The following is a 22,611-nucleotide window of genomic DNA, read 5'->3' on the forward strand; positions in this document are numbered from 1 at the left end:
ATTGTATTTTTTAATCCTGACGGATAAGACAAGGCTGAAATTGGCTTCTTACTCACGTTTTTCGTTCCACCTTAAATACTGTCACTGTGTTGTTATGTCGCTTTTCGTCTGTAGATGGCTCTCTACAGTCATTTTTAAATGTTCTAATCCGGATGGATTTCTGTACATAATGTATCATCAGTACAGGGAAATAGTAAATAGTGACTGTCCAAATTGCATTTTTGTATGAAACACATTTCAGAAACTCGAAAACCAAGTTTCAAAACTCACAATAACACAAACTGGCATTTTAGACAACGAGTAAATAAGACAAAGGCAAAACGTTAATTAACTGGCACTATGCATATTTACCAGGACATTGCCTTCTGATCATTAAAAGTATCATATTCTTGCATTTTACAAGATATTTAAATATAGCAGTATTAAATGGGCCATTTAGAACATGGCATATGAGAATAAATGGTTATCTGAGGATGAGCAAAGGGTGTTTGCACTTTCTGCTTATTGCTATGAACCTACCCCCTGGTTATAAAAACGTCTCACAATTCTAAAAGTGAGATAAGAGAGACAATGTAACAGAATATCAAAATCCTGAACTTCAGGAAATTTTAAAATATGACCCTCTGAACATGGCATGAGAGAATGCATTGGGAAAACCTGATTGCACTTTCTGCAGTATTGCTATGGCCCTCCCTCCTGATTACAAACTCGTCTCACAATTCTGACACTGAGCTGTGAGAGACAACGTAGCAGACCATCGAAATCCTGAACTTCAGGAATTTTTACTGTACCGTTTTTTAAATATGACCCTCTGAACATGACATGAGAGAATGCATTGGGAAAAAGTGATTGCACTTTATGCTTAATTGCTATGGCTCTCCCTCCTGATTATAAAAACGTCTCAAAATTCTGACACTGAGGTCACTCCTACCCCCTCCATGACATGCTTGTTGGAATAAAGAGCACTTTCAGCAACAGGCTGATCCTAGCACGGTGTGACAGGCAGCATTACAGAAGGTCATTTGTGCCTACTGCCATAAGACTTTACGACCTATGTCTGGGCAGTGGCAACACTGACCTGTTGTGGCACCATACCTGTACACCTGAAACCTGATTCCTCTGTAACAACTGGTGCTCTGTCTACATCTGGTTTATAGAAGTGCAATACATGGAAGTGGAATGGGCAATTTATTTATTATTCCCAACTCTGCAATAGTTGCAATGGTTACCTACTCTGTGCAATATGCTTGGGAGTGTGTAATATCTATACTGTGTATTACATCTTCCTTGTGTTCGGTATATTTATACTTTTTTGTGTGTGTGCTTTTTTCTGTTTTTTTTTGTAATTCTTTATTCCTTTTTTAAAATGTATTTACTGTTTCGATTACTTAATTTGTACTGTACTGTGTTGATTGTGATATATCAGGTGGGTAGCTGCATCAGCATGCATAGGCAGCAAAGGAACAAGTAATAGGTTTATTCCATGCTGAAAAGAGAAGAAAGGAAACACAACATTTCAGCTGTGGAGCCTTCTTCAGGTGTAAGAAAGATAGGGCAGTCAGCAACGATAATTATCTTTTTATCTTTGCTGACTGCAGTTTATCTTTGGTGACAACATCAAAAAAGTTAAAGAACTTTTATGGGTAACAGCTCCACATCTTCTTCCTTTTATAACTAACCTCATCAGATCCCTCAACTCCCACTCTATCAGTTTCTCACTTCAGAGAACGGTTAAAAAACACAATCATCTTATACTGGGCAAAACCATCAACACCCCTCCCACTTCCACCAGACCTAACCTTGTTGTTATCATACCCTCTGACCTTTCCCTTTCGCGGGTTGAGTGATCTCTTCTCAGAAAAAGCCTTAATTTTGTACTAGCCCCCAAGAAGCTGGACATCCCCCAAACCCAAGTCAACCTCAACTGCTTTTACCAAATGATTATCTTTTCTGACTGCCCTATCTTTCTTACACCTGAATATGATGAGTGATTTTGTCTCTCTTACCTTAGTGTTGGAATGTTAGGATATTTTGGTAATGAGGAAGGAGGGACAAGGCAAGGTGCAGAAGGTGCGCTATTTTGTTGACTATAAATTCTCACATGCAAGGTTCAGTTTTTATAATCAGGAGGGAGGGCCATAGCAATACAGCAGAAAGTGCAATCAGTTTTCCCCAATGCATTCTCTCATGCCATGTTCAGAGGGTCATATTAAAAAAAACAGTACAGTAAATTTTCCTGTACTTCAGGGTTTTGACAGTCTGTTACATTGTCTCTCACACCTCAGGGTCAGAATTGTGAGACGATTTTGTAATCAGGAGGGAGGGCCATAGCAATTCAGCAGAAAGTGCAATCACTTTTTCCCAATGCATTCTCTCATGCCATGTTCAGAGGGTCACATTTAAAAAACGGTACAGTATAATTTCCTGAAGTTCAAGATTTTGTGTCTGTCAAATTGTCTCTCACACATTGGTGTCAGGATTGTGAGACGATTTTGTAATCAACAGAAAGTGCAATCACTTTTTCCCAATGAATTCTCACATGCCATGTTCAGAGGGTCATATTTAAAGAACTGTACAGTAAAATTTCTTGTACTTCAGGATTTTGATAGTCTGTTACATTGTTTTTCACGCCTCAGTGTCAGAATTGTGAAACATTTTTATAATCGGGGGAGGGCCATAGTAAGAAGAAGAAAGTGCAATCACCTTTTCCCAGTGTAAGTTCGTGTTATTGTGAGTTTTTAAAATTGGTTTGCAGTTTTCTGAGATATATTCAATACAAAAATACAGTTCGCACAGTCGCTATTTATTTGGAAATTCCCTTTCACTCTGGATGTCTACAGTATTCCATCCGGATTAGTATCGAAGAGAGCCATCTACAGGCAAAAGGCGATATAACATCGCAGCAGAAACATTTAAGGTAAAACGAAATACGCGAATAAGAAGCTGGCAAATATGAAGCCAACTTCAGCCTCGTACAGAAAAGACACATTACCTTTTCTTTCCAAGGGACACGAAAGTACTCTCTGACCATTTGCTGTTGAATTTTCAACCCTCTGCATCGATCTTTCTTTTTTTCAACATGGCAGGGATAACTTACAGATAGTCTCTTGTCAGTTACAACCTGCTTTCAAACTAGATAGCATACAATAGACGTCATTTGCTTGACTGAGCCAATCACGGCAGGCAGCAAAAATCCAAATGAATTTACGGTAAGAATCAGTTGAAGCACAGGCGTGTTTGTAACCTAGGCTAAAGCTGACGTCTGATACGCTAAAAGTAAAATGCATCGAGGTGCTGTTCTGCAATTGACTGTTAGTGCTGAGAGAGAGCAGCAGAGCTAACAAGTAGAGAACATTGGATTTTCAATATCTGATGCAAAAAGTAACGAGATTCAGACAGTAGTGAGCTGCGGGCCACTCAGAAAAGCGGGCCGTAGTTTGCCGACCCCTGCTGTACATGAATGAAGATACTGTATGTATGTATAGTTATTTAGAAATATTAAGGCAAAGTAATGTTATTTTTTCCCATTTATTTTTAAATTAATAAAAAGATTTGGAACCAGCTTATTAGGAAAAGTAACATGATTTTTGATAAACTGGTAGTAACTTTTGTCTCAACAGCACTGAAAAGTGTCTATGTTTGAAAATGTCTACATTTATAAGTATGTAAATATAAGCCTTAATGGCATCTCTTTGTTTAAAGGTTTTAAGGCCACCGCTCACAGATATCCCCCCGCCACCCCCACCTCTGATGGAGGTCCTTAATAAAACACCTGCTTTCAGCCTCTTCAGAGATGCCTTGTGGGTAAGACTGCAGTACCCTAAGTGAGATTGGTATTTGGTATTTTGGAAAGCGTACTGTTCTTTTTTTTTAACATGATTATGTTTTATTAGTATGGTTATTTCATGGTCTATTTAAACAAATTCAATTAACATGTTTTTTAAAAATACTTTTATAATTACATATATTCTAACTAGCAAATTTATCTCTGCAGTTTTCTTGTGGTAAAGCAATCTTTCATACTGCTATATAACTCCTAAAAGAAGATGGTACAACAGTTCTCTTTTCTGTTCCCTTTAGCACTACAACCTAATTAGTGAGATCCTTTCATCAAAAAAATTCACCATTCTGGTTCCTTTTGATAAGGCCATTGAGAACCACCTCAACAAAACAAATTCCAATGCTCTGGTAAGTTAACTGTTCCTAAAACATCATGATGGTTTAGACCTTATTCTTGGTTTAAGTACAGTAAGTACATCTTAGCCAATTCCAAACTACCTTTTTCTAGACTAGCCAGGGAAGATCAATTTTAATCAATACTCTTTAATAAAGATAATACAGGGAAAAAAGCAGTGTTGTTAAGGAATTTTACTAATCCTGTAAAAGAATTCAAGAAAATAATTCACTTTATCTTGGTCTTTGGTATTATGAAAAGAAAAGAACAGGTGATAATCTTTAGCTTCTTCAATTCATGTGTATCAACAGGATGAAGATGTGTTAAGATACCACATTATAGTTAAAGAAAGACTTTTTCCTGAAGACTTGAAAAATGGAATCCTAAAAAGCACTTTGATGGGTCAATCTTATCAGATTATGTTTCACAATAATAAGCAAAATCAGGTAAGTCATACCAGAAAGATGTTCTGATCCAGTTTAGTTTCTGTCCACCTCCTAAAAGTGATACCTAATTAATGAAAGACATTTCAAAAACATATTTTCTGATTAATTACTATTTTATATTTCCTCTTTTTAGACATTTGCCAATGAAGTTCCTATGAATGTACATTTTAATGAAACAAGAAATGGTGTGTTAATAGGCATAAACCAGATTTTAGAAATTCATAAAAACCGCTGCGACAAGAATGTTACATTAAAAGCCAAGGTAAATCTGACACTTCCCTTTAAAAATTTGTCCTTTTTGATAAAAATGGGAAACATGATACCAATAATGTTTCTATTTTTCAATGTCAGAAAATGAAAATAAAGTATTAAACAACATGCTATTCCTACTGATTATTTTCAAAGTCCTGTAGCATTAACTCTTTTCATTTCCAATTTAAAACTGGTAGGCAGTGCAATCATTGTTCTGTATGCTGTTTCAAGCAACACATTTGTGTTAAAGCAAGGTTATAATCTTATGTACAGTACCACTCTGCATGTGAAAGTACCTCATCGTGTCTTTCCTGGTGTGTGTATTTTCAGGGACGATGTGGTGCTTGTGATGGATATCCCAGGTGCTCAGAAGGGTCCACTCCTGTGAGAGTTACTCATTCCCTAGTCTCAAACTTCAACACACAGTATTGTATAAATCTGTGGCAATGGTTCTATCTACAGTGGATATAAAAAGTCTACACACCCTGAAATTGCAGGTTTTTGTGATGTAAACCCAGAAATCAAGATAAATCATGTCAGACATTTTTCCATCTTAAATGTGACCTTTCTTGGATTATTATTATTAATGAGAAAAACAAATAGATAATTATTCGGAAAAATAATTGAAATTAAAAAACCTACAAAACCCTGGTTGCATAAGTGTGCACCCCCCATCCAACTAATACTTTGTGGAAGCACTTTTTGCATTTATTACAACAGTATGTCTTTGTGAATAGGTCTCTATCAACTTTGCATACCTGGACTTTGCAATTTTATCCCACTTCAAGCTCCTTCAAATTTTATGAGGCATTTGATGTGCACAGCCCTCTTAAGGTCATTCCACAGGTTTTCTATGAGATTGAGGTCTGGGCTCTGACCAGGCCATCCCAAGACTTTGATCTTCCTTTTCTGAAGCCATTCCTTGGTTGACTTGGATGTGTGCTTTGGGTCGTTATCATGTTGGAAGCTGAAATTCCTCTTCATCTTCAGCTTTTTGACAGAGGCTGGCAGGTTGTGTGCAAAAAATCTCTTGTTATTTTGAGCTAGTCTTCATCCCATTTATCTTTACTAGAGCCCCTGTCCCAGCTGAAGAGAAGCAGCCCCAAAGCATGATGCTGCCACCACCATGCTTCACATTAGGTATGGTGTTCTTTGGATGATGGGCTGTGTTGTCTTTGCGCCATACATATCTTTAAGAATTAAGGCCAAAAAGTTCAACCTTTGTTCATCAGACCATAAGACATTTTCCCACATGATTTGGGGTGATTAGACGGGCTTGGATGTTCTTTTTTATGAAAAATGGCTTCCGTCTTGCCTCCCTACCCCAAAGCCCAGACGTGCAAAATATGGGTTGTCACATGCAAAGAGTGACCAGTGCCTGCCAGAAATTCCTGCAACTCCTTTAATGTTGCTGTAGGACTGTTGGTAGCCTCCCTGATAAGTTTTCTCCTTGTTCTGTCATCAACTTTGGAGGGTCATCCTGATCTTGGCAAAGCCCCTGTGTCTCCACTTATTGATGATAGTCTTCAGAGTGCTGCATGGTACATCCAATGCCTTTGATATTCTTTTATACCCCTCTTCTGATCAGTACCTTTCAACTATAAGATCCCGTAGACGTTTTGTCAGCACCTTGCGGACCATGGTTATCCCAGTAGGATGCAACCCGAAAGTTTCAAGGAAATCCTACAGGAACAACTGATTTTTATTTGGGGTTAATCAGAATCATTTTCATTGATGGCAGGTGTATGCTACTTACCTTTGGACATGATTTTGAATGAGATTGGTTAACTCTAAACACAGCTACAGCCCCCATTATAAAAGGGTGTGCATACTTATGCAACCAGGGTGTTGTAGATTTCAATTATTTTTCCTAATAATTATCTATTTATTTTTCTTTTGAATTTTGTTGTTTGCAAGGTCACATTAAAGATGGAAAAATGTCTGACATGATTTTTCTTGATTTCTGGATTTGCATCACAAAAACCTGCAATTTCAATAAGGGTGTGCAGACTGTTTTTATATCCACTGTATCTAAAGCAGTAATATTTTGAAAACATTGCATTAAAATGTGAAAAGGCAAAGAGGCATTACAGTATGTATCTATTGTATTTCAGTATTTTAAACAATGACTATTTTATTACACCTAAACTTGATTTCAGAAACATACAGACCGAGGTTTGGGACATTTCAGGAAGTTGTAAAATTGACTTGCTGTGCCTAATGTAAAGTTCTAATACTTTATATCTGTTCACTAAAAGCTAAAGCCTCTATCAGCGACTGACTGCAAATACAGAAAACCAAGAAGAGGGAAAAAAAAAACAACATGGCGTACAGGTTGCGCCTACGAATGTTTGAAAACAACTCTGGTAATGTGTGGATCATAAATATTTTTATTTATATTAAATACAGTAGTCTCTTTTACTTCTGAAGTAAGTAATTGCCTACCAAAGTAAATAAAAAAATATTTTTTTTTTGCAATGGGAGTGTAGTGCATTACATACAGTTTACAGTATAGAGTATGTTTGTGCCATTTGCTTAGATATATTTAAATTGCCATACATTTTTGAATGTTGATCAAGTAAAATAAATTGAATGATGGTTTATCAGATATCTGCAAAATTATTTTAATGTAACTTAATACTGCATAAATTTGCTTTGAAAACGTGTATCTTGATTTATTATCTGCACGGTTTACTTTTTCAATTATACAAACTGTATACGTATGTTGCTCCAATCAGATGATGGTCAGAATGGTCCAAAATGGCTGCCATCCCAGCCACCTCTGTGAAGGGAACAGGGCACAAATATAGAAGACTGTCAAAATGCATTTAATGAAAATAGTCTTGCAGTCTTACAAGCTGTGACCTGATGTGCACTTTCAGTGAACCCAGTCTGAATAATATTGAGATATGAATGCAGTTAATGGATGGTTCCTGTTGGTTCCTGATTGCACTGCACAGACTGTCTAGTGCAAATTGAACAAAATGTATAATATCTATTTTTAAATTGTTATAACAATTATAATACTTTGCTAGTGAGTTTTCATAAATGTTTTGTAATATTTTTGCATTTGAAAGGACCACAGCTGTTGTCCAGGTTATTTTGGACATTATTGTTATAAATGTCCTGGAAAACCAGGAAGCTGGTGTTCAAACAATGGCAAGTGCCATGATGGCATTTTTGGGAATGGAGAGTGTCTGTGCAATGAAGGTTTTCATGGTACAGCTTGTGAAAACTGTGAACCTGGACGGTATGCAAAGGACTGTAAATCAGGTAATTGAAGTTTTGTTGTTGTTTGTGGAGTATAAATCAATGCGTTTGTTCTGGGGAAGGGTTACAGGTATATCACATATTTCAGACCCTATTGTTTCAAATAGTTTTTAAGATGTGGTAATTTAAAGCAGTTTTTTGTACAGTTAGTGCCTAGGATATAGACATGGCATTGTAAAACACTTTGTCTGCCCTAATACAGGGGTTATTGATGGTACTGCAGGGGGTTCGTGAGTTTGTGATGGAAACGTCAATGTCAAATTCAGTTCAATTTTAAATATATATATTTTAAAGTAAAATACATTACATTAAAACAATCGAATGTAACAGTTTAGTCTGACTTTATAAGCAAAAACCAATGACCAATTAGCTGATAGAATTAGCCTGTCATGTTGTTAGCACGTTTTCATCATATGCGATCATGTGTACTGTATCTTGACGTAAAAGATGAGATGAGAGTATGTCTGTCAAAGATTGCCCCCAGGATTGATGATCTGTGCAAGACTCACAGATGTCCCATTAAAAAGGTAGGTCTATGCCAGTGCAATTGATCCACTGAGTGAGCTTTAAATGTTTGTTTTGAGTTGTTAAATAGTCCTATTAATAAATAACAATGTAATAATAAGTAGTTTTTACAAAGTGAAAAGAAGCATGTTAAGAGGGTTGCTATAGCATTTATCTACATTTATTGAATGGTTTGATTTAGTTAAAATCTCAAGGGGGTACTTGAGGCGAATAATCTAGGTTGAAGGGGTTCAGCTGACAAAAAAGGTTGGGAACCCCTGCCTTTATAGACTACCAGTCCTTGACTTTATTAAGAAATTATGCATATTTAGTCTTTCATATTTTAAAAATGGTTTTGAATCTTTCAAAAAGACTATATTGTTCTTTATGTTCAGTCAGATGTTTTGCAGACTCTAATGTATGAGCGAATAAATAAATACTGATGGAAAAAAGAAACACAACATTCTGCAATGAGAACATAGTTATAACTTATGTACTTTCACAAAAAGTTGTCAATTTGTTTTAAGCCCTCTGACCAGCAATACAGCTTGTGCAGTGAGGCATTGCAACTTACCAATCACACAAAGCTCATTAGGTGCACTTTTACCCAACGAGGTCTAGGTGGAACAATGCCTGATCAGTTCACCTTTAAAAAGGCCTTAATTCAAAGCTTAGGTCACTGCAAGAAAAAGGCCAAACTTTCAGTTTTCTGTGCATTCCATAATGCCTCGAATGTCACCAGAAGCAAGGGAGAGGGCCATTGGCATGCTGCAGGCAGGCATGTCATGTGCCAGCGTTGCCAGACACTATGGAGTAGGCAACTCCACTGTGTCTCGACTGCAGAGAAGGTTTCAGCAGACCGGCAGGACAGATGACCATCCAAGATAATAATAATAATAAAAAACTTTATTTTATATAGCGCCTTTAAAGGTGGCTTCTCAAAGCACTTCACAGAATGACAATAACAATAAATAAAAATAATACACAAGATATAACACAATTACAATATACAGGGGAGACCGTTGATGGTGGTACTAAGAAAAGTAGAAGCAGAGGGGTAAAGAATGGAACCAGTTAAGTAAAAGCTAAAGAAGTAAAGAAAGTGGTTTTGAGTCTGGATTTGAAGGATTTTAGAGAAGGTGACTTTCTAATATCCTTGGGCAAAGAGTTCCAGAGCTTGAGGGCATAACAGGAAAAGGCCCTTTCACCCATAGAATGTAGATGGGCTTGGGGGACAGTAAGGATACCAGAATTAGAAGAGCGAAGGTTGCGAGGTGGGAAGTAGGGCAATAATAGTGCAGACAGGTACTGAGGTGCCAAGCCATGTAGAGCATGAGCATGAGCATGAGCATGAGGATTTTAAAGTCTACACAGAATTTGACAGGAAGCCAGTACAAGGACTGCAGGATAGGAGTAATGTGATCACTTGCACTAGACCTGGTCAGGATTCTGGCTGCCGAAATTTTGATCCAGTCACCCTCGAGTGACCACACCAGAGCAGGACCGGCACATCAGACCGGTCCATCTGAGTGCTTGTTTCAGACCTGCCACTCATACTGCTGCAAAAACTGCCAGCAGACACAATGCCTGCATCAGTGACTGGACAGTGAGGCTCCATGCTGCTGGCCTTGACCTGTCAGAGGCCCTCTGCTCAGACCTCCTAGAGGTCACACCCGACTGGCTTGGGCCAGACAGAGGCTGCGATGGACTCTTCATCAGTGTCATCAGGTCCTCTTCATGGATGAGTCACTCTTCAGCCTGGTCCATGCAGACGGGAGGGGCAGAGTGTGGAGGAGTAGGTGTTGACTTTCTTATTTCCATCAGTATATAATGGGGTAGGGGTAAATTAAGTCAGTAAGTTATTTATCACATGCAGGAAATTCAAAACTCTTGATCCTGTAATTCTTACCTTCACAAGCATATATTACTCAAATGACAATTAATCTAGTAAGGCATACAAGGATCTTTAAAATGAGACCAAGATTCAGTCTGTTGATCAGAAATTATAATATTCTTGAAGCCTGAGTAGGTACAGAAATTCCTAAAGAAGACCATATCTGTTTTGACTGTGCCATTTGCGGTATTAATATTTAATTTTGTCTCATGTCCTTCCTCTACTAGACAAATTTATTTACAAGTTATGCTTTAACAGGCTGGTCATGAAACAGATAGCACAAGGGGGTTAGGTATTACATTTTTGTTTTTGTGACCTTTACTCAGTGAACCAAATCAAAAATAAAGAAAACATCTTCAGCATGGTGGTAAGGCCTTGATCTCTCTAGGCACATTGGTAGGAGAGGGTTATTTTCTTTTCATCAATATCGATCTACTCCATTTTGTAGCGGGGTTTAAGAAGACAGTGTAACAACACAATGATGAAACACAAATGTCAATGTGCCCTCCTTTCTTTTATGCTGAACACAGTGTGTCCATAAATTCCTTTTCCCTTATGTTTTAGGAAAAATCAGAATGCAGGCTGTATTGGCTTTCTGGTTTTTATGCATTTATGAGACTTAATGCTGTATGTACTGTAAATATTGTCCATAAATTCTGAAAGCATATATTTATATATATATTAATGTCTTACTAGCATACAGTATATCATTTTACCTCAACTATACTTTCTCTCTAGGCTTTCATCTCTAAATATTCATAACTCTGTATCATACCTCTGTGCATTGTAACTCAAAACAGGAGAACTACACAATGAAAACATTGCAAGCTGCTAATTGGCTGCCCTCATAGCGGCTCTTCTGTAGCTCATTGCCTGTTCTCTTTTACTCTTTCATCATCAACACTGCTAGTCTCACCCTCAATGGCTCTGACCTTCAGTCCATTTGTTCTGTCTCTTAGTTGATCTGTCACTGTAAGCCACTCTGATCACTGTTTCAGCAGCTTGGGTCTTCTGCTCATGAATCAGTTCTGGAACTCTCCTGCAGAGCTCCTGGGTGTGTAGTTCTCACCCCGTTACTCGCTAACTCACACTCCAGTTTACAGAGAGCAAACATTTAAATAGAGAGGAGAACAACTTTCAGGTTTGTAAGGACTGACAGCTTTTCTCTTAAATGATAACTGGGCTAACTGCCTTTCAATGATGTATAAACATTTTTTTAAATTAATGTGATTCAATACCTGAATGTTCAAACTGAAGACTCCTAAGGGTAAGATAAGTTACACGAAGTATTAGTAAAAACTCAAGAGAAAAAAAAATGAAATATGTTATCTGTATAAGTATTCTGCCCTGTGAACTCAAATTTTGATAGAATCAACGTTGGCTGCAATTATAGCCACAAGTCTCTGTTTAAATCTTGATTAATTTTGCACACAAACTTGGTGCAATTTTTGCCTGTTCTTCTTGATAGATTTACTCAAGTTGCTTGGGTATCGCTTATGGACTTTATTATTTACACTGATTTTCAAAAGGATTTCAGTCAGCACTTTAACTGGACGACTCAAGGACTGTTACTTTTGTACACAGTCCTGTGTTCATCTGGCTTTTTGCTTTTGGTTATTGTCCTGCTGCAAATTGAGTTGTCATCCCAGTTTTAGGTCTGAAGCAGGTGTTCCTCTGTAAATAATTTCTCTAATAATTTACTTCCCAGACCCTGCATATGAAAAGCAGAGCTATAATGTTTTTAGGCCAAAAAAATTACATTTTGTCTTGTTTGACCTTTTGTCAAATATTTGTGGGATATGAGATGTTTTCCACTATGCCATACAGACCAACTTTGTGGATTGACTGGAATATTGTTGACTGACTCATGGAAAATTTGTTTTATCCCTGCCATTGAACTCAGTAGCTGTTTCAAAGTCAAAGTTGGCTCACTATACAGTGTGTGCTAAATCTAAGAAAAAAATCTAGATTTAGGGGTGTCCCACTAGAGTGTATCCTACTGTACCTTTCACCTGTTGCTTGTCACAATAGGCTTTGGCTCTATCACAACCCCATGTTGGATAAAACAGTTAGAAAGTGGATGGATGAATGGATAACCCATGAATTAGTAAAGTTAATATACACACAGTACCTTTTTGTTTTTCATTTTCTTTCACAAAAATTGTTCCTGTTTTTTCATTGTGTTAAGTATAGGACATAGGAGGATGATATAGATCTTCAGTTTATAATTTAAAGTAGGAAATGATTTACAATTGGATTGTAGGTGCCTAAACAATCTGCCTTGTATTACCTTGTAGTAATCCCTTCTTATTATTTTATACAGTATATCACTTCTTATTTTCTTGTGAATACATTTGTTTTAGCAGAGATATACACATGCTTAGATTACTCTCTTATGGACAAATTTGCAGTTGTGTAGTGGGATCTTCAAAATCCAGGTACAAATTACATAGTCATCCACTAGCAATATTTAGTTTTATGATACCACAGCTTTTATCTATATTAAATTATTTGTTTAAATATATTGTATTCTTTTTTCATACTCACAACTGTAATTCTATTTATGTCACCTAATTTCCTTCTTGCCAATATGGCAATATGGTAAACTGCTTCATTTTCATTTGCCCCTTAGTATGCACCTGTAGTCATGGAAAATGTATGGATGGGATAAAAGGAGATGGGAGATGTCTGTGTTACAAAGGTTGGAAAGGAGCGAATTGTACGGTGGGTAAGTATGGGGCAGGTCAATTTCAAAGCACACAGGAGAACTTTGACTATTCTTTTGTGTTTAGTTTGTTTTTTAAACTTTAATATCTGTCAAAAGCATAAAATTGATCCTTATAGCACACAGATTCTTCTAGGCATGCAATGTGAGATAGAGGGTTCTCTTAAAAAAACATATTTCAAATACTTTTCTCAAGGTTAGATCAATTTCATAGTCTTCAGCTGAGATGCCCACTCAGTGGATATCAACAGCAACTAAATATAGTGTTGCTCACCAAGTTTGTTTTTGTTATTGTGGTCTCCCAAAGATATAATTAAGAATCAGGGCTTCACTTATGTAACTTCTTTGCTGTCTTGTTATTATGTTAATAATATTATGTTTTTATGTTTATGTAAGTTAGTAAAAAACAGTGCCAATAACTGCACAAGGAAACTTGTTGAAACCAATCTTGAAAGAGGTAGTATTACATTGTGTAACCTGTTTCATTCTTTACAGAAATTGTGGCTGATGCATGCAATGGTACCTGTGACCCAAATGCCAAGTAAGTGGCAAGGTTTGAGGATAACTTGCACTCAAGCAGAAATCTTAAGACTATTTTGCAGTATCGGAACAGTTACATTCACATAAAATCTAGGATGCTGGAAAATTTAGAAATGAGGTTATTACACTGTTGGCAAGGTTAACCTGCAACAGGACAACAAAATAAATAAATTAATAAAGGATTAAACATTCTCAATCATCAGAGTCTTGTTTCCCACAACCTAACACAACGTGTACATACTGTAGTAGATTAAATCTACATTTCCAATGCAGTGTTCTAGCTACTACAACTGTTATCTGAAGGGGTTTAGGCAGATATGTGACCCTGTCTTGTGTTAGGGTTGTTATGGACATACTGGATGTGCATAGCCAGAAAGTGGCCATAATCATTTACACTATGGCTGGTTTTATAAGCCAGTCCAATAATGGTGTTCATGTGATATCACTGGATGAACATAGCATCATTGTGCCTGAGAATTTTTTGGGAAAACTATTTCTTGTCATGAATGTATCATCTTGTCTTCCAAAATCCTACACTTCTACCACATATGGTGCAATAATTAAATTATGTTAGCATTTTATATGTACAATTTAAGTATGTCAAGCTTCTACAAAAGAGAGGAGGTCAGCCTATTTGTTTCTAGTTTACAATTTGATTGGTTTGATGATTGGTTTCTATTTGGTTTCTACTACCAGCAAAAACCCATCCAGTTATTTTCTGAAAGAAGCAATTGTATTTTAGTTTTCATTTGTTACTGGTTTATGTATCAAGAACATTTTGGTGCAGAATATTCCTGACCTTCAGTGAATCTTCATGTTCAGGTATGACTAATCGTGGTGCTTCTTCCATAGTCAGCATATTTATTTATTATTTATAGTGGCTAATAGTGGTCCCCAGTTTCCACCTTTGGTCCTTAAACCTGCAGATCAGAACTCTAAAATCCAAATCACAGATTTTCCAAATGCATTGCAATTATACCATTTTTTTTTAATTTCAGCTGCATCACAGAAAGATTAGGGGCAACTCCTACCTGCTCCTGTTCAGCTGGGTACCAAGGAAATGGGACATTTTGTACAGGTGAGAGATCTGTAAATATATCAGTTTAAGATATTCATCCTGACACCAAGTATTTCATAAAGGTTATTGTTGATTAGTTTAATAAATTTCAGCACATGTAGAGCATAAAGTACATATACTCTGAGCTTCAATGTTAAGATCCAGATAGATAAAAATACCGTAATTTTCACAACATTCCCTGGAGCCAAAACACTGTGAAAAATAGTGTAAGTTAGTTAAGTGGGTCAAAACCAACCATTTGAAACATAATATATGGCCCTGACTACTTAGTTATTGAAGGTCAAGGCATTGTTCAGAAGAGTTCATAAAAGTAAGGTTGTTGACCTCAGTGTCCTGGCTAAATTCCAGAAATGTGTTCAACACAATCTGGCCTCCATAGTTTTTCCTTAAATTTGACTTGATCTGCTGTGTGGTGGAGTTAATGATGGAGAATGGCTCTACAAAAGTGTATTTGCAGTGATACATTTTTAATTTAAAATAATAGTACATTAAAAAAGTGTAAAATTTCCCTCTTAGAGATCAATCTGTGTGAGACCGATAATGGGGGCTGCTCACAATATGCAAATTGTAGTGAAACAATACCTGGGGAGAGGAGCTGTACTTGTCAAGAAGGCTATACTGGAGATGGTGTTGTGTGCCTGGGTATGTACCAAAATAGCATTTCTTTTCCATTATGCCATCTTTCAACTGTAATCTGTATCTGAGGTATCTCTGAGGGGTACATCCTGATAGGCGTCCTTTCAAACTACTCTAAGTGTTTGACCAAAAAGGCGCTTCTGGAAAAATAAGAATATTTTGGTCACCCTATGTGTCAATGCCAAATGGCAAAGAGAATTATTACCCCTTACATGACACATTGATAGAAAGAGGGGTGTGGGAAAGGGTAGGTGGTGAAATAGAAAAGTTGACTATGATTAATAGAATTATCTTTCTATAACTAGACCAAGTTTGTAAATAATCATGCATTACACAGTCACATCCATGGTGATTTAAAAGTAATAGAAATATACAGACAATAAAGGCAAGTGGTTTAAAAGATCATACAAGAAGACTTCTACTCTGACATTGCCTGTGATCAACATGTTCATATCCCCATTTGCTCTTCTGTACTGCAGAGATAGATGGCTGTTTGGAAGACAATGGAGGGTGTCATCCCAAAGCTGACTGCATTAAAACTGGGCCTAATTTAGTAAGACTTACTTTCTCTCTACTCTGTGTTGGAACATATGTGTATAATTGATTTATCTGTCTTAACAATTAATTGATTATCAATCATACATGCTTCACAGGTGTAGAAGACCTTGGGCATCATTTTTATCTCAAAAGCTCCAGCCTCAGAGAGCTTCTATCATCAGTCCTGAGTAATTGTTATGTTGCAGGATAATATCCTTTTACCTCAGAGAACACAGCTCTCTGATGTTGGAACTTTAATAATGACAATAACGTCTGGGTGTAGGGAAAGGAAAGGCATAACACTACTTCATTACAAGAACCTTAAGATTATATGGATATGTGAGAGAACTATTTTGAAAAATAAAAGGTCTGTGCTCCATCACTGAAACCTGGTGCACGGTTCCTAAATTCACTTTATTAATTGAATTACTTTCTTATGTATATGAAAATATTAAGGATGGAAAAAAAACTAAACATGCTGTATAAAGAATACAGTGGAGACGAATTCAAGTACAGTAGACAAGGGAAAAAAGGTCAGATCAGCCAAGAGAGAGAGATAAATACTTAATGGTGGCTGAAAAAATACTTAATGGTGGGAACAGGTATCTGTTATTGCCGAATGCCCATTAAATCATGATTAACCTTTTTTTCAGCCCCAAAACACACTATTAAATATATATTGCCATATATTCATATTCATATGTGTATATATTCTGACGGCCACGACCACTCTAATCTCTCCGTCTGTGTTCTCAAAGACGGTTTTCCGAACTCATACATCAGAAAGACCACCGAAACTAAAATTATTCTGCAGCTAGGATCACACATTCTCCCTTCCCTTAACGACAGATTACTGTTCTTTTAAATTTTCTCCATTCATTGGAAGTTTCATTTCACATCTTTCTGCACCCATTCTGACTTCACACCTCTTGATTGGCCTCTCTTTCTGTCCCCTGCTCCCGCCTCTCACTCCTTTGTTCTCCCGCTACTTTACCTTTGCCTACTGCCCTGTCTCTCTCACACCTGAAGAAGGCTCCACGGCCGAAACATTGTGTTCTCTTTCTTCTTTTTTTCAGCATGGAATAAATCTATTACTTGTTCCTATACATATCTTTTGACTTATGTGTTATTTGTTAGATAAGGTTAGATCTATCTACTCTTAGGATTTGTTTGATGTTTAGATATGTCTTAATATGTAAAACCACAGAAACCATTATTTTTTACCTTGTGTTATTATGTGTGCATTTCCTTGTTATTGCAAGGAAAGCCCTGTATCTTTGTACTTACAAAACATACAAAATTCACCTTCAGCAGATTTTGACCGAAGTCAATCCAAAGTCCACTAAAGCAAAGTCCATTAAATGACGGGTTTACTGTACTCATTTAGTACATCAGCTATTTCTATTTCATTGACTAGTTTCTATAACATCTATTCCCTTAATTTTATCCTGTTTTTTTTTAAAGATCAAGTCAATAAGAACATCTCTCCTTGTTTCTGCTTTTACAAACTGGAGATGAAATAATCTTTAGCCATTTCAATCACATCCACTTCTGCTTCTGTGTTCCCCAGCGCAAAAGTCCAATTTATGTGAGGAATGTTAAAATCTCCCAGTAATATAACATCAGTGTTTAAGTAGATTCCAGACAGAAAAGATTAGATACTTTACACAGAGGACTGTGTGGGTCAGTCACTAGTCAAGTTTCTCTCTAGTCCAAGTGGTTGAAGCTAATGAGTTCCTTTAAGAACCTCATAAACAAAATGCTTAGATAATTAAAATCAGAACTTTGCTATATTAATTTGTGTCTTATATTCCACATTAGAACACATCTTTTTTAATTGGAAAGTGACCTTGATTTGAGATCACTTTACAATTCACACGAATGAAACAATGGAATTTACTTATTCGTATATATTTTTGTATTATTCATACATTTTGTATATTTTTGCATTCATTAATACAAAGTCATTATTTCATAGTAAGTAGATAATTCCTTCTTACTTTATCTGTAATTTTTTTCTATGTAAGTTTGCAAAAAATCTTGTTTACCCTTTTGTGTTATAGGTTGGTTGTAACTGTAAAAGTGGCTACTCTGGTAATGGAAAATACTGTTTTCCTGTCAATCCCTGCAGAGTGGTAGGTATCTCAAGTTACACTAGAATTTGCTGTTGACCATTTTTTTCTTCTAAGATGCCTTGATCTTCTCCTGTTTTACAGCTCAATGGAGGCTGCAGTATACATGCCTGGTGTGAGTACACAGGACCAGGGACTCGGAACTGCACCTGTAGAAGAGACTACATAGGAGATGGCTTCAACTGTAAAGGCAATGTCAACCAGGTAACATGTCCTTAGACACTCTTTTTAATTAGACTTATTCTAATTCAGTTCTGGGACAAAAGAAATTGGGAGTTGGAACAGTTTTATAACGCATTTATATCACACAATAATCTCAACCATTAATTTATAGAATCATTTAAACCTTATTCTGAGTGTAAATCCCATTTATTATTTTGCATAATACATTAGTATGTAGATAAACATTTAAATATAAAAGTTAATATCTAAAACTCAAGGAAAAAAAATCAAACCAGAGATCAAATGCTTTGTTTGCCACATTCCAGGAGCAAAACGTGGAACAATCTATTAGCCATTCTAATAAGAGTCAAGTCAAGTGGACATTGTTTATCCTTTTAGTTTGAATCTATTGGAATGGCTTTGTTCTTCTGTTTTAATATTAGAATGAAAGAATATTAAGTCCTTTAAAGCCTGAAAATGTAGTCTTTGCCTAGTATCCTTCAGTATCTGCAGGCTCTTGACTGCAGTCAACACAGATGTTTCCTACAGTTCTATAGAAATATCTGGTCTGCTTTGTCTACTAATAGATGTTTCATTGACATGTATTGTTCTTGTTCTAGGAAATCTTACGTCACCCAGCAGCTGCTTGGTTCTACAGACATCTAAGGGTAGGTATTACATAGAAGAATTTGATTGGGTGGCTAGTCTCTCATGGATACTATGCTGAAAGTACAGTATAAATAAATCATGGCAGAATACAGATAAGTTGCACTTTAGTCTTTTGAATTCTGTGAGATATGGATATTGAGCTCTATTCTCAATCAGTTTTTTTCTTCATTTAATAATTAGAGACAAGAGCACATTCAGTTCAGGTTCATCACTGAATACCAAATCTCTCCAAATCTAAATTCTTCAGAATCTGACCTGGATCTCCTGTTGCCTTATTTCATAATTCCAGGTTCAGGTCTAACTTTAACTCTGTTTTCACACCTGAAGAAGGCTCCACAGCTGAAACGTTATGTTTCCCTTCTAGCCAACACTATTGTAATTTGTATTGGCATTGTAATTTAAATTACAAAATATTCTCACTCATCACTACAGAGTATAGAGCAAAGTAATATGGTTTCTTTTTTTTCTTGTGAATAATTTTTCAGCTTAGAAGGTAAAAATGTAATAGTTTAAGCAAACACTGTATTTATTAAAACTACAACACAAACACTTTAACTACTTGCCACACATAAACTGCTTTGCAAACTGATCACCTGGATAGAGTTCCAAAGCTCAGAGAATACATCAAAATCTCTACATTCTGAATTATACCCACTGAGTTAAATTTCTAAAACAGTGAAAAGCAGACACAGATACTTTATCTAGGAATAATTAAATTTCTACAGACTTTCTGACTCTCTGTGGTAAAAAGGAGACAATTAAGATTACAAGATTACAAATAAGAGTGAAAAGGTTTGCCTGCCAGAATTTAATTAAAAAATATTTACGTTATTTCGACAAATGGACATATAGCTTTTTTTTTTAAAGTCACCTCTGTGCCAATGGTCAGTTTCGATTCATTTATGATTTTAGAGGATGAAGATAACTGCATAGTGAAATGATCTTGCTTTTTGCATGCATCCTCCTCTTCTTTCATCTCTTCTGTCCATCCATTTTCAACCACCTTTCTACCACAGGGTCAAGGGGAATCCAGAACTTATCCCTGAAAACTTTTTTCTTCTCTGATACTTAAATATTAAGTTGAACACATGAGTGGTCAGACAAACCTGACATCAGAACCAGGTTAACAGATTTCTGAGATTTCAGTGATTTATCATTATTAATATACCACAAACTCATTGTTTGGAGAGGGTGCAACATTTGGGCCTCAGACCCCTATGTATATTTTCTCCTACTGTGCATTTGTGTTTTCCTCTCCTCAATGACCACATTGCTGTACAATATGGCCAACTGCTGTATAATTCTGTAAAGCCCTCTGTTTCAAACGGTTGAAAAGGTTTGAAACTAAATAACAATAGTTGGTTGATTGATTGACAGACCAATCAGTCCCAGTGAATTTGCTCAGAATACAGCATGCTTGGCTAGTAAGTAAACCAATATTTTAGTTTGTGTCACTTGCTTGTCTTTTCCATTTTGGTTTTATCTTGGTTTTTTTTCCTTGAATTATTGATTTGATTGTTCTTGTAATAATGATAGATATTTTTGTTTTACTACTGCATTCCTTTAACAGATATAAATAGAGATAATCTAGATAAAAAGTTATGGGTTAAAAAGTAATTGCAATTAGTTAATCAGACCTTAAAAAGGGCTTAGGTCTAAGATCATAATGTAATGTGGTATAAAGGAATTTATAGTTTGTACTAATGCTTGTGTGTGGCTGTATGTTTTTTTCAACAGAAAAACAGCCTCAATGACTTATCAGGCAAGGGGCCTTTCACAGTCTTTCTTCCTCATCAAGATTATGTTCAAAATGTCACGGTATTGCAGTTTTCTCTGATAACTTTCTTTCATGTCATACTCTTTTCTTTTTATAAATGTGGAACATTCTGAGATGCAGTGATAGATTGCTTGCTTTTCAGATTCATATTAAATACTACAGATTTTACACACATGAGCATGAAAAAATAAAGGGTTTTTAAAGAAATATCTCTGATGTTTATAGCAACAGAGAAAACCTCCATAGCCATGTGTCACCAAAACATGTGTAAATGGTTAGTTGATCATCAGGAAGTGAGTCCACAGGTATATAAAGTCAGACACTTTGTGAGTTTGGTCTTAGGTTTGTGGTAACACATCATGCACAGACAAAAAAATCTGTGACAGTCTTAGAGAACCAATTGTTGCTGCTTATCAGCCTGAGATGGGTTGCAAAGTCATGTCCAAACAATAAGAAGTTCATAATTCCACCATAACAAAGATCATCTACAAATTCAAGATTGTTGCTAAGCTACCCAGGAGTGCCCATCCTACCACATTCTCCCCAAGCTATGACCATATGATTCACCTAGAAGTCTCAAAGAAAGGCTACATCCAGGGATCAACAGGCCTCTCTTGCTATGACAAATGTCAAATGTCATGAGTCCATCATCAGAAAACAGTTGAATAAGAATGGCTTACATGAAAGGATAGCCAAGAGGAAAGTTCTCTAAGAAGAACATACTGTAGCTGCATGGCTAAAGTTTTTAAACAAGACTTCTGCAACAATGTACCCTGGATAGATTAATCAAAAGTGGAATTGTTTGGCCATAGTGCAAAACATCATGTCTACCATAATATCCATACTATACCAGAGTATTCTAGAGGAAAATGTGAGACCATCTGTCTGATGGGTAAGGCTAAAAGAAAAGTGGATCATGAAAAAGGTCAACCATCCAAAACACATAAGCAAATCTATGACAGACTGGCTAAGAAATAAAAAAAAATCAGTATTTCAGAATGGCCAAATCAAGGTCCATAACTCCATAGAGATGCTTCTAAACATCTAAAAAGATCTGTGCATGCATGAAAGCCCTCAAACATCACAGAGTTGAAGCAATTATGTGTCATTTCCTCTTAGGCAAAAGAGAAACTGTTAAACCTTACAGGAAATGTTTAATTTTAGTTATTACTGCTAAAAGGGAGTATCTACTATTTCTACTATTAGGACTTTAAGAGGACTAGGTGAAGGTAAATTATGGCTAAATGTATTATATCATAAAAAAGGGGTGTACTTATTTTTTCACCATTATTGTATGCTGTGCGTAAATTTCAAGTGGAGTTTGTTTTAGAATGATCTTCCATTTCTGAGAATATGATTTGGGATTTTAAATAGAGAAGTCTCTCGAGAAATATATATGCAATAAAATTCTTTTCATGTACTACACAAATTGTACGTGTTTTGTCTTTCTCAATTTTCAACCACAAGTCTCTCTTTCTGCAGCTGGAAGACTGGACAAACACAAATCGCACTCCTCACCTGCTGAGGTATCACCTTGTAGGCTGCCAGAGTCTACAGCTGTCTGACCTCCAATCTGTAAAGAAACTCATCAGCCTGTCTGGACACTCCCTGCACATCTCTGTTAAAGAGGTACTTCTGTTGTGTGAGTGAGGGTGTTTTTAAAGTTTGTACTGAATCGTTAAATTCATACTTTAGAATTCCCATATTTTTGTTAACATACCAATGTGAGCTCAGTTGGAAGAATGCTGCTATCGAGCAAAGGATATATGTACTGTATGATGTATTAATAATGTTCAAATAGATTTGTCTATTGTC

The 22,611-nt window shown here is 36.3% G+C and overlaps 1 protein-coding gene across 1 annotated transcript in view; it reads left to right on the forward strand.

Annotated features, from left to right (window-relative positions):
* stab1 (stabilin 1) overlaps positions 1–22,611 on the forward strand; it is a 77,493-nt gene that overhangs the window by 24,093 nt on the left and 30,789 nt on the right. The window contains exons 32-48 of the mRNA XM_015347182.2: positions 3,703–3,804; positions 4,081–4,188; positions 4,486–4,620; positions 4,754–4,882; positions 5,203–5,256; positions 7,131–7,238; positions 7,950–8,145; positions 13,173–13,268; positions 13,761–13,806; positions 14,804–14,883; positions 15,400–15,525; positions 15,999–16,072; positions 18,120–18,191; positions 18,273–18,392; positions 18,971–19,018; positions 20,757–20,837; positions 22,279–22,425. Coding sequence (XP_015202668.2) covers positions 3,703–3,804; positions 4,081–4,188; positions 4,486–4,620; positions 4,754–4,882; positions 5,203–5,256; positions 7,131–7,238; positions 7,950–8,145; positions 13,173–13,268; positions 13,761–13,806; positions 14,804–14,883; positions 15,400–15,525; positions 15,999–16,072; positions 18,120–18,191; positions 18,273–18,392; positions 18,971–19,018; positions 20,757–20,837; positions 22,279–22,425 — 1,722 coding nt within the window. The remainder of the gene's footprint in view (positions 1–3,702; positions 3,805–4,080; positions 4,189–4,485; positions 4,621–4,753; positions 4,883–5,202; positions 5,257–7,130; positions 7,239–7,949; positions 8,146–13,172; positions 13,269–13,760; positions 13,807–14,803; positions 14,884–15,399; positions 15,526–15,998; positions 16,073–18,119; positions 18,192–18,272; positions 18,393–18,970; positions 19,019–20,756; positions 20,838–22,278; positions 22,426–22,611) is intronic.

This window comes from Lepisosteus oculatus, chromosome 4, assembly GCF_040954835.1.
Source record: "Lepisosteus oculatus isolate fLepOcu1 chromosome 4, fLepOcu1.hap2, whole genome shotgun sequence".
NCBI classification, from domain to species: Eukaryota; Metazoa; Chordata; class Actinopteri; order Semionotiformes; family Lepisosteidae; genus Lepisosteus; species Lepisosteus oculatus.